At 41.7% G+C, this 13,969-nt stretch overlaps 1 protein-coding gene across 4 annotated transcripts; it reads right to left on the bottom strand.

Annotated features, from left to right (window-relative positions):
* Positions 1-2,893: 2,893 nt before the first annotated feature.
* Positions 2,894-12,604, bottom strand: LOC132979443 (neurturin). 4 transcript variants are annotated; one of them, XM_061045258.1, is made up of 4 exons: positions 12,296-12,604; positions 11,697-12,140; positions 5,569-5,872; positions 2,894-5,039 (listed from the first exon to the last, which is right to left on the bottom strand). In XM_061045258.1, the coding sequence occupies exons 3-4, from the start codon at positions 5,843-5,845 to the stop codon at positions 4,603-4,605; spliced, it is 714 nt and encodes a 237-aa protein (XP_060901241.1). In that variant the 5' UTR covers positions 5,846-5,872; positions 11,697-12,140; positions 12,296-12,604; the 3' UTR covers positions 2,894-4,602. The 4 variants fall into 4 exon arrangements, with proteins under 4 accessions (XP_060901241.1, XP_060901244.1, XP_060901242.1 ...); XM_061045261.1 differs by lacking the exons at positions 11,697-12,140; positions 12,296-12,604 and adding an exon at positions 9,464-9,620; XM_061045259.1 differs by lacking the exons at positions 11,697-12,140; positions 12,296-12,604 and adding an exon at positions 9,145-9,337.
* Positions 12,605-13,969: the final 1,365 nt, after the last annotated feature.

Here is a 13,969-nt window from a genome sequence, read left to right as displayed (position 1 = left end):
CATGAAAAGAGAGGGGGGGGGGGGGGGTTAGTGAACAGCCACCCCCAAAAATGTTTTAACACAATACCAGACTATTCAATCGATTATATATGAATACATTGTTTCCCTTTGTTCTTTTTCTTCTTATTTTTGTGTGTGCAAAAGGTAAACATGAAGTGAGCATCTATGTACACCCCTCGACATGCATATTATGGTTCGGTCCTGCCCCCAAACCTGGCGGCAAAGTTATGCCAGTAGTGAATTGTAACACACGAAATATTTGAATATTAGACAATTATAAAACATTTGCTTAATAAGATTCTAATGAAAGGATTTATTTTTCTTTACTTAAATTGACAAAGTAAACACGCAGATAATCTCTAACCCCCCCTCTCAAATTACATCACATGGTTCAGTCCTACCCTCAAATCGCGCGCGAACGTCGTTGCTAGGAGATAAATAAAATGAGGACTTCAGGTGTAACTTCGATTTAGTTCAGCTTCCTTCAGCCAAATATTTATCTCAAATACAGAAAGAAAGACAGAAGAGAGAAAGAGAGGGCAAACATATGCCACATGTTTTCAAAGCCAGAGGTGGATGAAGTCTGTGAGGTGTAAATGAGTTTGTTAGTTTGGTCTAGATTGAAACAGACTAAGTGCCTGCCTATCATAGGTTGATAATATCTAATAAAAAGAAAGTTCTGTTTACATTTCACTCCTCTTTTAGCCAACAATTAGTAAAAGCAGGCACAATTTAAGCAAGCTTAATCTACTAATGGACATTTCCTTGCCCTCCCAAGCTTCAGGCTGAGCATAATTATCTCCCCATCCCAAAACCCCCCACAATTAGTCTACTTTACTCGTTTAACTCGATTTTTTGGGAATTTCTTCTTTGTATTCATTCATTATCATTATGGTCCTTAATATTATTGAAATTATTAATAATAATTAATTCCCTTTCCATTTTTGAAAGCTGCTAATTTTCTTGTTTGGTTGGGTCGTGTTGTTGGTTGTGTTTATTTTAAGTTTTGCATAGCTGGTGGAATTTTTTATCTAAGAAATAACTGATAAAAAACGTCGAGACTTTCTCATGTTTCCTTTTGAGGGTGTCCGTATTTATGCACAATGTTGTATGCATTGTCTGCAAAGTGTACTAAGTACATTGCCCCTCATCAGTTAGTATCGTACAGTAAATGTTGGACTGAAGAGGGCAAGCAAACCTTCAAAGTTAGCCTTCTTAAAAACTTTAAATGAGGGTTCAAAGGCTTCTAATCGTCTGATAATCATCCTGATAAGACTAACTGTTTTAGTAAACGCTAATTAATGGTGATTTTTTTCACAGTGTCGCTTTTTCTCTCTCAAAAACCATTGGGATGAGACAAGATTGCTGAGGTGAATATCTGACTACCTAACCAAACACAGACTTCCCTCATGGCTTGGTGCAAAGAGGTAAGCAAAGGAATTCTTGTTAATTATTAAGACTCAGATTCAGTATTCATTAGAACAATGAATAGATTCAGTCAAAATGGCTTATTGAGTTATTTAAAGGCGCACTCACACTAGGCCCAGTTGCCCCATACCATACCAAAGCATGACTGTCCGGCCTACCCAGACCCCTGCTGGCCTGCACTCACATTGCAGCACGGTTACCTCTTGTACTTAAGTCACCACGACGTAAGCGCTGTCTCATAGTTGGAGAACAACTCAGAGAACATGACTGCAACTTTAATGACTTTGTGTCTTATTTGAAGTCTCTTTGGTCATAGCCCTGTAACACTTCTGGATTTCTCGATTAATGCAAGGCCGAGATGGATTTTACATCATGTCCACATTGCACATGTCCTGTGCTTGAGCTCATGCCCGAGCCACTGTACCCTGCGAAAGCACACCTCTTCCAACCGTGCCAGGGCCAAAGGAAATGTACCGTAGAGCAGCAACAAACTGAACTTTGGGGGAGGTCAAACTTGCTTGGGCACGGTACTGATTATCTAGTGCTAAGTGTGTGCACCCTAACTCATAAAACTTTAAACTATGTGATATTCAAACAAATAGCATGGTTGTTTATGCTCACTTTTTAAAGGTTTACTTTTTAAAGAACCAATGATGTGGTCCGTAGCAGTTTCCTAGAATTGTTCCTAAACAGGAGTAAATAGGGCTTTTGTCAGGGGACTATTTTCAGCTGCGGATAAATACACATTTGGGCTCTAGTGAGTATATTTGGCAGCAGAACAGTGTATGTGGGATTGACTCAAAATAAATTACAGTTCCAGTACAGGTTTCATTGTAATGAAGGAATGTTCCACCCAACAGTAAGACTCACATGTGTGTATTTAATATTTTTGGACGATAGCAGAGCTCTCCAAGTAAGATTGTGAGATTTGGCTTCAGGGGCGATACTTGTCAGTAGGATCCAGTCATTGTTGATTTTTGTGCTTCCAAGGAATTTGTTTTCAAGAAAAAGAAGGTTACTTCAAGAAAACAGAGAGTCGTACTTTGTTTGATTTCTTTTCTGCCAATTATTACACAAGAAAAGCTGTCAGTGACATCTCTGCAGTTTCTTACTGGCCGCCATCAGGATCAAACTCTGGTCACATGCCCTGGTGTAATAAGCTTCTGTCTTCATTGGTGTTCAGTACATGAGGCACCGAGCTGCTGTATAATAGATGGTGTCATTGAGAAACATTTATTTATTCACATGACCAAGGTGTTGTATTTCATCATATGGATTATTTAATATAACCTGTAAATCAACTGTACCCACGGGGATTCCCCTTCTTACAGGTGTTTCTTTTATTATTAACAACATCTGGAATTATCAGAGCTTTGTTATTTTATTTACTTATTTTCATTACAATCTGAGTACAGAATATTGAACACCCAAAGATTGATAAGTAGAGAGAAATAATGAATATCCATACCTCTGAAATAATGTTTATTCAGCAGTCAATATAGGATGTTAGATAAAACATTTTTGGCACAGTTGCTTAATGATAATAAGCTGTCCCGTTTCTGTGTGGTAATCTAAATAAATATGCAAAACCATAATTTACTTCCCAAATAAATACAATATAAACTACAATAAAGATGCTCTGCATCAGTGCCTGACACTGCACCTCCTCAGAAAAAAACAAAAACAAAACATAATTTATTGTACTTCAGGCAAAGAGTTGCATAAAACCCAATAAAGATTTTCAAAGGTGAAAAAGATGCTTCATAATGAATTCCAATAGCTTATTTTCCCCTAAAACTCTACCAGGCAAATCAATGAGGAGGCATTTGATTGGCCAATAAAAGGCTGAATTTGGGCGTTGAATCGTAGCAAGTAACAGGGTTTGGTGTATGGCTACAAAGACATTTCCACATCCTGACTCTACTTCATTGCTTGTTTTCTGTCAGCAGAAACAAACAAACCCACTTAAATCATTATTTTCCTTCACACTTGAGCCTCAGATTATCTTAAAACCTCTCAGGTGTAAAGACTCACACATCACATACAGGGTGGACAGTAAAGTGAGACTTTAGATGATTCTGAATCAAAATTTGTCAATTCATGATGGGTGTTTGAATGGACTAGGTGTGTTTTGGCAATTCTTTGAGGAAAAATAATTCCAAAAGATTATGGGTTGTTACAATACTGATTTTTTTTGTGTATATAATAATTTGACAGGACAATTTGTCTGAGTGTGTTGAGTAATTCGATGGAGAACACATGGAATAAATGTCATGCTCTTCAATAACTTAAGTGTGAAATATTTGTACGTGTTTCCAAACAGGTCCTCATTGTTCATCTAGACAACATCAAAATACAAAAACACAATAATTAAAGCTGGGTATCAAACCTGGATCTATAGAAAAGTATTTTCTTTCATTGTCAAATGCATTTAATAACACAAATTCCTTTCCCTGTGTAATAACACTGCAATCAGTAACACTAATGCATACAAGCATGAAAACAGGTCACACAGTTGCCGCCTGTAATAACAACAACTCAACCAACCTTTAATTCATTACACTTCCAAAAGACAGCTGACCACCGCACATCGTTTCAGGTCAGTGGTTCGAAAGTCCTGCACAGAGCTTTAAGTTAACATTGGTGCATTTCATCTATATTTAATTTATAAAATTACTTGGTTTTTTGAATTGAATGTCCTCATTTCTCTCTGAAGTTTCATTACTGTCACCGTTATAACCATGTAAAGTACAAAATGAGGAGCTGGTCGACATCTATAGGTATTATGTGTAGTAACAGCAATCATCTAGTCCATCTTATCTATCGCTAACGCATGGTACTACTTCTTAAATATCTCAAAAATAATGTTGCTACATTGTTGTTACACCACAGTTTACAGTGTTACTACACAGCGAGAAAAGATAATAAAAACGTTTTTGGTATGATTAGTCATTTTTTGTGTCTCCTTTGTTGGAATCCATACAAACGCAGCCCTTGCTGTCCATGTGATTCGGTTCCATTTTGCATTGACAGTTGTCAGAAAGTCTTCCTGTCACAAAAAGGCCACCATGCAGCCATGAACACATTCCTATTATTTCTTCTCCATGAGTTTATATTCCAAAGTTAGCCATGGCTGAGAGCAGCAAGAATAAGTGATGAGTTCAGTTCTTTGGGTCATACACACCCACATTGCTTCGCTGACACGTTCTGTATTGTGTGATAGCGGCTCTTGTTGTCCAGAAAGGAAAAGTCCTTTTCGAAAGCGGTCGGCCGGCAGCAGGGTCCATTGCTGACTTTGTCCTTCCGGCCCTTCTTCCTGAAACCTATCCGCGCCATGTGCTCCATGGTAATGTCATAGTTTTGCCGGTGCGCCACACATTTGCCGCTGCAGTAGCGCAGCACGACCGTCTCGTCGCTGTCATATCCGAGACCCAGTTCACTCACTGTCACCTCCAGTTCCCTTACAGAGCAGGGCTTAGGCCTGCGGGCTCTTTTAGTCCTTCGAGCCAGACTGTCACCCAGGCGTCGGCTTTTCCTTCTCTTCCTGTCGAGCAAGGTCCCGACCACATGCTGCAGCTCGCCCTCCGTAAAGCTCTGGAACATCTTGGAAACTGAAAGGGAGGATAAATCAAATTCAACAAACAACTATGGGAGAGTACAGCTGATCTGATTCCTTAGAAATGGATGTGTTCCTAAATAATCAGATATGTCAGTGGCACAGAGGGTTTGCAGAGACAGCGTGGGGCCTTTGGCAGAATAATGAAAACAATGTGCAAACAGAAGAAGAACACTAGTTTATTTTATCTGACATGTTGACACCTACAAACTAGTCTTTTCACCATCACTATTACGGACAGTGCAAGAACTCCCTGAAGCCCATTTAAGCTGACAAATGCCTTTCAATAAGGCCTCGGGAAACCAAAGCAGGTATATCATCCTCACTTGAAGGTTGTAATGGTTCTATGGAGAGCCGGTGAACTATGAGGTGCTAATTGACTGCAGGTTATTGCCTGACATCAAAACCTGCTCTACAAACAACAGAGCTAGGTACTAAGTGTTCTGTCCAAACCCCAAAAGCCCTTTCACATGACACCTTATCTCAGACTAGACAAGAAGGAAGACAATAACAGTTTATCTTACACTCTGAGAGGAGAGAGTTCATCTCGTCTGCTGAGCGCGCTCTTCGATGAAGACCGCCCATCTGCTGGGACGCCGCTGCCGATTCTGCAGATGATAATGCCGAGGATTTAAATGTTGAGTCTGACGATGAAGATGGTCTCGATGAGGATGAAGATGTGTATGGAGAATTTTTCCTAGGTTTGAACTGTCCAACAGTGGCCATATTTCTAACAAGGAGGATGGACAGGGCTGCACCACAGAGCACGAAGGCAAAAGTAGCACCTTTCCATAACTTCATCTTAGAACGTGGAGGAGCATTGAAACTCTGTTGAGAGAGGCAGAGCAGACACAGACGTCAGACATGTATTTACAGTCTCACCTTTAATCATACATACCAAGCAACCTTCCTCCAGTTGTCACATTAATGCACAGAGAACAATGCAAAACATTTTATCCTCTATGCCGTCAAATTTCATTGACCTTGCCATAAATCCTTTCCTCTCAACGGGGCTTTTATTTCACTGTCAGTTTACTTTTTCTTATTCTGCTGTCAGCTCATTTTCACTTTTAAGTGGGTTCATGATCCGCGAACTTGACATCCCCTTGCTGACAAATGAGAATGCAGCGTGTGATCAATCGCAGCTGCCTGGAGAGAAGAAACATTTTACTGCAATTTCTTATTTGACCTGAAGGCATGTTGAATGAGCTTTGCCCCTCAAAATCTTAAAAAAAAAATACATTTGTGTATCATTTAAAAAATACCTGATGGGAATGGGAATATAAGCTTGGTCCTTTCATTTTTGAAGAAAAACACTTTCTCTGTGCAGGAGTAAATGTTTTTGGAAATATCCTTTTAAAGAGTGGAAATCCTTTCCTTCCTCAACTGGAGCCTCTAAACCACACCTATTTGCAATGCTATGTATGTACATGTGTGTTTGTACATCCCTTTATCTTACACCGCCCCTCCCATTCTATAGACGCTGCGCCACAGCTGCCACAAACTTCACTTTGGAGGAATTGAACCTTATTTCTTACCTTTCCTTATTGTCATGCCCCAGGTATTTGAGAAGTTTTACAAGCTGACTTCTTTGTCTTTTTCATATCATGTCACCAGTGAGCAGAACATTTCCCCAGAGCAGGAAACGGTATACTGACAGTGACTAACAGCAAATCCAGACCAGCCTCGCAAATTGCTTTGCCAGACTGGATTCTGTAGTGTACATATACAGGCTGCTTGAGTGTTTACAATGGGTCAAAATTCACATATCCTTGTCTAGTTTAGTATAAAAACAAAAATCTGAAATGAATTACTTCTGGAAGTTTGCACTTTTAGCACGTGGATTACTCCTGCAGATCACATTAAACTGATTTTTTGAAAAATTGAAAAAAAATGAAAAATTGTGAAGAGCTGGAACGTTTTGGCTTTCTGGTGGAATTTTTACAGTTAAGTAAGAAAAGCACAGAAAAGGAACTATAGGCAAATTCAGACATTTCTCCAGAGTTTTGGCCACCGCAGAGGGAAAAATACAAAGGCGCTGCACGCATGAGTTGCAATGGAATAAACAGCGTATAAACAGGTCAAACCAGTCCTATCAGTCACAGCTTGACTCATCACTCTTAATTTCATACGCGTTTGACGTGGTAACCAGTCTTTTCACAATGAAGGGGAAGAATGGTATTCATTTAAAAGTCAAACATTTCAGCTAACAACCTCATTTGACATTGTCGATCTGAATCAAATGTGGAGCCGCGGCTGCGTCAGAAAGTTACTCATACCAGCCTATACAGTATGTCTGATTTCCACTGGCTATATTTATTCACCAGACATGATAGATAGAGGCCTCCACTGAAAGTCTAATTTAGTTCCTGTAGGTCCAACACCAACGCCTGACACCAAGAATCCTCCCGCTCTCGCTGTTAATTGTGATAAATGTTCAATTTAGAAATGGCTTGTTTATTATAATATATGGCACAGGATGAGATCATTGCTTTCTTATGCTGTTAATAGGTCAGTTTGGGCCGATTACTCTGCCTTGGACTTATCTGTTTCAGGCCTGTGGGCCGTTAGATCCATGGCATATCTTGATAAAAAATTAGCTTGTTAGGAAGAGATGAGTCCTTGGATGTCTTGGTCTCTGAGGCTTGACAAAACCTGGTCATCAAACGCTGATCTCATGTCCCGCAAGACACTTTGATTGTCGTAATTGCTCCACTCAGAAACACATTAGTCCCATCTGCAGTCGATTGGCGACATAAAAATGCCAAGGTGCATTTTGCAGCTTGTCGGGATGGTCTCAGATGACTAATTGGCACAGATATTTAATATCTACCACTGGCCCCTGCTGTCATGTTCATAAATAAACAGATATTAATAGGGAAAGAGGCACCAGTGTTTTCTTAGGTGAGCAATGGAAACATGTGAATGAGCGTACCACTTCTCTGAAAAGGCAAATGCTGCTGTTTTCCAGCAAATAGAGGAGAGCAACCAAGGCAGAGGATATAGAGGAATCCCAGAGGACACTCCAAGCAGAAGGAAAAGCCATCCTCAAAATGAGACATAAAAGTGCAGATGAGCTGCAAAGACAACGAAAAAAGCTTCCATACAGGCGCAGCACGGCAGCAGGACTGATGTGCCCATGCACGCTCCTGTGTTTTGAGATAACGGCTAGTCAAAAGTGTGAGGCCCCAAAACAAACAGAAAATCAACTTATCACGAGAAGAAAAGGATCCTGTTTGCATGTGTGACAGTTCTTTAAAAGATTGTGTGGTCCTAGCGGGATTGAAAGTGAACATGAGGTATGTATGAGAAAGTACACCTGATGTTTTGCTGTCAGTCAGACGTCACCTGAAGTGCTACCAACAGAGTGAAAACAGTCCAGGGAGGATCATCAACCTGTTTGAGGCAAACCTTGAAAGCGAACTGCAAAGCCAAGAATGAATTCCCCGGTCTGTCAAAGCCATTCCTGAGCTGTTATGTGTACTCCAATGAGTGCATCATACACTCGAGTCCAGTCCTCAAACATCAGCCAAGCTCTTGTTGTCACTCAAAGATTGCATTATTTGAATGGACACAATAAAATGGATGTTTTCAAGGAATAATTGGGTCAGTGGCAAATGCGCTGCTAAGCTGTCGGTAATGTAATTACAGCAGCATGGCACTCGTGTCCTTCTCCCTGCCATGCCAGAGGGAGACAATCCAAAGAATGCCCCGGCCTATGGAAGATGAAGAAGAGATCTGTCAAATTGGGGATAAGGGGCGTCTGTGGTTAACACTTGAATGAAGCTAGCAGACAGGGGGTGCCTTCTTGTCAGCTCGCTTGGATCTTTAGCACTGTGACAAGATTACAGCAAGAGGAGATCACACAGCCGAATGAATGAATTCTTTGTGTTGAAAAACACAGATAACAACTTTAATGTCTCTCAACGCTGTAGAATTCATTCCTATACATTCCCTAAATACGGCCTGTTCTGTCTCAATCGCTCCTTCGCCGTGACTCACACATACCATAAACACACACTTGCAACACTTGTGTGGTTTCACTTTCCCTCAAACCATATGACACACGCTTGTGTTGAAATCGAGAGACAAAGTCTAACCTTCCATTGTTGTCCAGACACCCACTTCACTTCCAGTGCGTACACACACTCCCAGCAGCACCATCACATAACACTAAATAATCCAGTTAACAAAAACACCGCTGCTTCATGATTTCTAGTCATGTCCGCGGGTTGAATCATCGTTTTATTTGCCACTGCACAACCTGAGGCCCTTACCTACAGAACATTATTACCACGCTGTGCTTTTCAACTCCAGCTCCACCCATGTGATCGTCTGTGCTACTCTGAACACACCCCACAAATACCTGCACTGCTCAGACAGCAGAGGAGCGTAACAAACAGCGGGAAAGGCACCTACTGTGTAATTGCAGGTAAACGACCTGCTTTTGGGAGTCCTAGAGAGGCACTGTCTTTGTTCTTTTCCCTCTTAAGTGAGCATCAGGAGGCCTGGGGACAGCTAGAGAGTGCTGGGGACGTAATAGGGACATATTCCAAAGATCAGGGCAGGATTAGCACTAATGCCTGCCGGCTTTATCTGTAGTCACGTGGTTTAACACCTGGCTTCAGTGTTGGTGGTGGAGCCTGAGTCCTGCTGCATGTGTGTGTGTGCGTCTGTGTTAATCCATCAGACACCTCTAATTTAGGGGTTAGGCCAGCATGTTTGCAGGACCCACCGAGCGAGCGCCAGCAGGCATTGCTCCCTGTTGTTGTCTTGAAACGTGTGGAGGTTTAAGCATTTATAAGAATAGTAACCTGCTCAGTAAGTTGTGTCCGTCAGGGTGGCCCAAAAGGCTGCAAAATAAAGGTTGATGTTCTGAGCCAGGATTGCCTTGTTTCTAAATCCAGCCTGGGTTCTAATGCAACTGAAAAAGGCTTAGGTTAGACTGCGCTGTAATTCTGCTGGGCAACTGCTTCAGTTGGCTCACACTCTGTCACTCAGTAACCATTGCATAATTAAAACAAGCCTGTGCCTTGTTGGAGAAAAAGCTGCTGCTCATTATTGAGAAGTAAATGAGCGGAAAAACATCTAAAGTAATGCCAGAAAAACAGTGTACATTTGATTTTCGTTCTATAAATACCAACCATTACTGTGTCAGTTAAATCTGCTGGGTGTAGGTGAGTGCTTAGAAACCATTCCATTTTATTTTGGGGGCCTTACTATCACATCCGACGGATTGATCCGGATTAATCCACTGACCAAACAGCCTTGCACGACATGTCCCAACTCAAACCTGTTGGTGGCGTTAATGAGATCTGAGGCGCAGATACACTTATAGATGCACATTTGACCCCTGTCCCAATTTATCTGGCCTTTCTATTAAAAGGAAGCGTTGAGTCAAGGTGTAGTTCTGACATGCATTTCTCTTTCACAAAGAGGTTACATGAGGCTTGTCAGGCAAACATCGCCGTGCGTCGTCATTTTTGAGTGAGCTGGGAGAGAGATTGATGTTGTCTCGACGACTTTCTAAAGAAGAGTCTCTGAGCTTCTATTCTGGCTTCTAGCTGCTAATCTGTCCATGCTAGAGCCTCTTTTTTTTTTTTACACAACCGCAGCGCCTCTAAACCAATGTTAAACATGTTGATGTTGCTGTTACAAAGGGATGACGGCCTTCTGGCACACGCTGAATACCGGTTTCAAATATGACCCACGCGAGCATGCAGAAGCAAGTACAAACATCTCAAATATGATGACATTTTACGTCTTTATAGCCCCGTGCTCTCTTTGAAAGACTAGCTTGTTATTCATTTCACGTGCACAATGTATATTTGAGCAAGAAAAATACAGAAAAAATGTCACTGAGGCGATGAGAAGTCGTGCATCAGTGCAGCTTCCCTTTCAGTTTCTCCAGTTATGACCAGCTCTGTCAGGTTATGAAAGTTGGACGGCTCAATTGACTTTAGGCTTAACCTCTACCCGGCCTCTGGGGGCTCTGCTGGATACAGTGTAATCTCTACATATGATATGGGCTTAGAAGGAAGGGATCATCACTTTAGTAAAATGCCTATAGTCAGAATCACACATTCTCCTAGAGTACCCCCCCTTATATTTAAGAAGGCAGCATTCATCATTTTAATTAGCTCTCCTTAACTCTGTGTTAGAGACACAGTTCTGCAAAATATTCTCTTTCTTCTTTTAATAATCAACAAAGAAAAAAATAATCCTCCCCTATGATTTATTAGATTTCTAAGATGTGCTTGTATCTTTAAAAAAAGAAAGCCATTGATAGAAATCATGCCTGATAAAGTGGCATAACACAAACTGTTGGGTAAGTGACAGAAAAATAAATATCCCCCCTGACAAAACAAACTACTTGTTGACAGGTTGTTCAAATTATCCCGAGGACAAGAATACTTATTTCTTCCTCCTCCAACATGTTTTAATCAAACGTAACCGCTCCACAAACATTTCGTGACAGGCTGATCTGCGCTATTGACATGTGGTTCCAGCAAAGGCCGCTTGTTGATACAGCTAATCCAACGTGTGTTTTCTGCCACTCAAGCACTTGGTGAGGCATCCCTGTCAGCGGCACCTAACGCCTTCCCCATAAGCTGCTGGCTTAAACTAACAAAAGAAGATGTGGTGTCCTTACCGTTCGGCCGGCTAATCCAGACTTAGCTGCGTGGCGTCGTCTTCAGCTGACCACCACAGGCAAGTGCTGGCTGGGTAAGTCCATCATCATCATCATCACAGGAGAGGAGTGAGGGCAGCACTCCTGCTTCTTCCCCCTGAAAATCATCACAACTCCCTGTGCCTGCAAGTAGGGGAGGTGACCTGAGTTGATTCAGGTCCAGGCTGTATTATTCTTTTATCATGTTTGCGCTTCCACAGAACTCTTTTAGGTGGCAAAGATCAGAATCAGCATTCCTCTGAATGTAACAGTGCGCTTCATGGTCACTCAGATTGATCCATTCAACAAGAGCAGTTATGTATTTAGCAACGCTCCTGACTTGGGCATCTGGTTCACTTTAGAAAACTTCTGTCATCATGCTTCTCCATACGAAACTCCTGCTCTGGCTTTTGCACGATCCTGATCCTGAAACAGAGCAAAACAGAGGAACTGAGCCATGCAATAAACAGCTCGTACAGATGTCTTAACTTTTATTCCATCTGTTGTGCAACTCCATCCACTGCAGATCATTTTAACTCCACACAACAGCATGGTTGGAAAGATAATGCTCATCTGCTTACCCCTTTTTCCAGCAGCAGGTCTTCTCTTCAGCTCTAAGGAGGGGAACTCTGTGGGTTGAGAAGATTGGTTAGGGTGAGGAGGGAGAGCGTAGTTACCGTAAGCGGAGCAGAGCCCATCTGATGCCTCTGCCTGCCTCCCCCCCCTCAACTGTTGCTCCTCCTCCTCCATAGTTGTGCTTGTGGGCCGAGTCGGATTACTCCTGACATGATAATCTCCCTGGCTCTAGCTCCAGGAGCACTAAAGGATGCTTTGGCCTGAGCAAGGGCTTACATTTACCTTCTGCCACAGGAGAGTCTGCCATACTAAGTGGGTGACTAGTAATAGCCTCAAATGGGCAGATCAGTAGAGTCTGCTGAAGCAAGTGTTTTTCAATCTTTTAGGTGGAATTAAGAAAGTTCACAATAGGTTTAAATGCTGCTAAGACAACATTAACCCCCAGTTAAATGCACTTATCACAGCGGAGGTATTTCATGAGGATTCAATCTACAGTTGGCCGGAGATAAAACCAGGGTGTTGTTGCATGTCTCACGTTCACGTCACCTCCAATACAAACCAGTATTTTAGCTCTTGAGCCTTGAGCAGCAAATGAGGAGCAGATGGCTGTGCTTTTGGTATCAAGCACTCCAGACTGCTATCTAAATAAATAGCCCATCCATGGAGGAAATGCGTCAGGTGTGTAGGGTCAATCATAGATATACAAAGGCCAGCTTGGAGACCAGGGAGGTGATGTATGAGAGAGGGAGAGACGAGGGAGATACACAAAGTCTTGCAGGTGCTGTTTTGGGAGCAGACAAATAAATCCTCGGAAACAGAGTTGATTCAAACTAAATTTGTGGTTTCACAAATGCGTCTGCGGCCAAAGATGTTGAAATAAAGCAGCTATCTCTGTGCTCGGGGAAAAAAGTCGGACACACAACAGGAAACGAATTATTTGTTAACAAATATCTCGTTCTAACATCATGAGTCATTCCCGTGTCCTCTGGCCAAATTATACACAAATCACGCTTTGCAAAATTCCACTCATAAAGTGGAGCTGTTGCGAAGCACTAACTTTTCTAGAACTTGAAAAATTCCTTGAGTGTTGAATGAGCGAAAAAGGGAAAAACCCAATGAAGTCTTCATTGTCCAAGTACACGCTTTGTTTTAAACCAAAAATGTGCATTGATGAATATCCTGAGGTTGATTGCTCAGTGTAGGAGCGTAGGTTTCTGGTGTCTGAAACGATGCCAAGACAAACTCTCCTTCAGTTCAGCTTCAACTCTTCAGCACTGACCTAAAGGATAACACTGTGCCACAAATCAAGAGAGGATTCTTACTCTTCATCATGGTGAGATGCAAAATCATTCATTCTTATCCTCTGTCAGAAAAAAAAAGAGAAAAGAAAACACAAGAATTATCATTACAAACGTGTTTGACATAGAACTCAATTACTAGCCAGGGCAGCCCTTGCATATACATAATGATTTCCAGTTAGCAGGAGGTTTCGTGTTTGTCTATCCTTGAAAAGGAACTATCAGCATAGAAACATTTCCTGACATCGGGCAGGAACATTTCTACTCTATAGTCTCCATATTGTTCACAGATGTGCAAAGTTTTTTCACAGACCAGCCTCCTGCATTAAAAAAGCCCAACAGCTGTTAATTGCTAAATCAAGTCAGAGACAATAACAGTGA

The sequence above is a fragment of the Labrus mixtus genome, chromosome 8 (genome assembly GCF_963584025.1).
Source record: "Labrus mixtus chromosome 8, fLabMix1.1, whole genome shotgun sequence".
Lineage (NCBI taxonomy): Eukaryota > Metazoa > Chordata > Actinopteri > Labriformes > Labridae > Labrus > Labrus mixtus.
The sequence above is the reverse complement of the archived record's forward strand: the minus strand, read 5'-3'. Positions and strand labels throughout refer to the sequence as shown.

What these genes read in the sequence shown, in the direction of transcription:
- LOC132979443 (XM_061045258.1), bottom strand. Translation starts at nt 5,845, where the DNA reads ATGAAGTTATGGAAAGGTGCTACTTTTGCCTTCGTGCTCTGTGGTGCA. An exon ending in GAACTCTCTCCTCTCAGAGT is followed by an intron (nt 5,040 to 5,568) that starts GTAAGATAAACT and finishes CCTCCCTTTCAG; the next exon opens with TTTCCAAGATGTTCCAGAGC.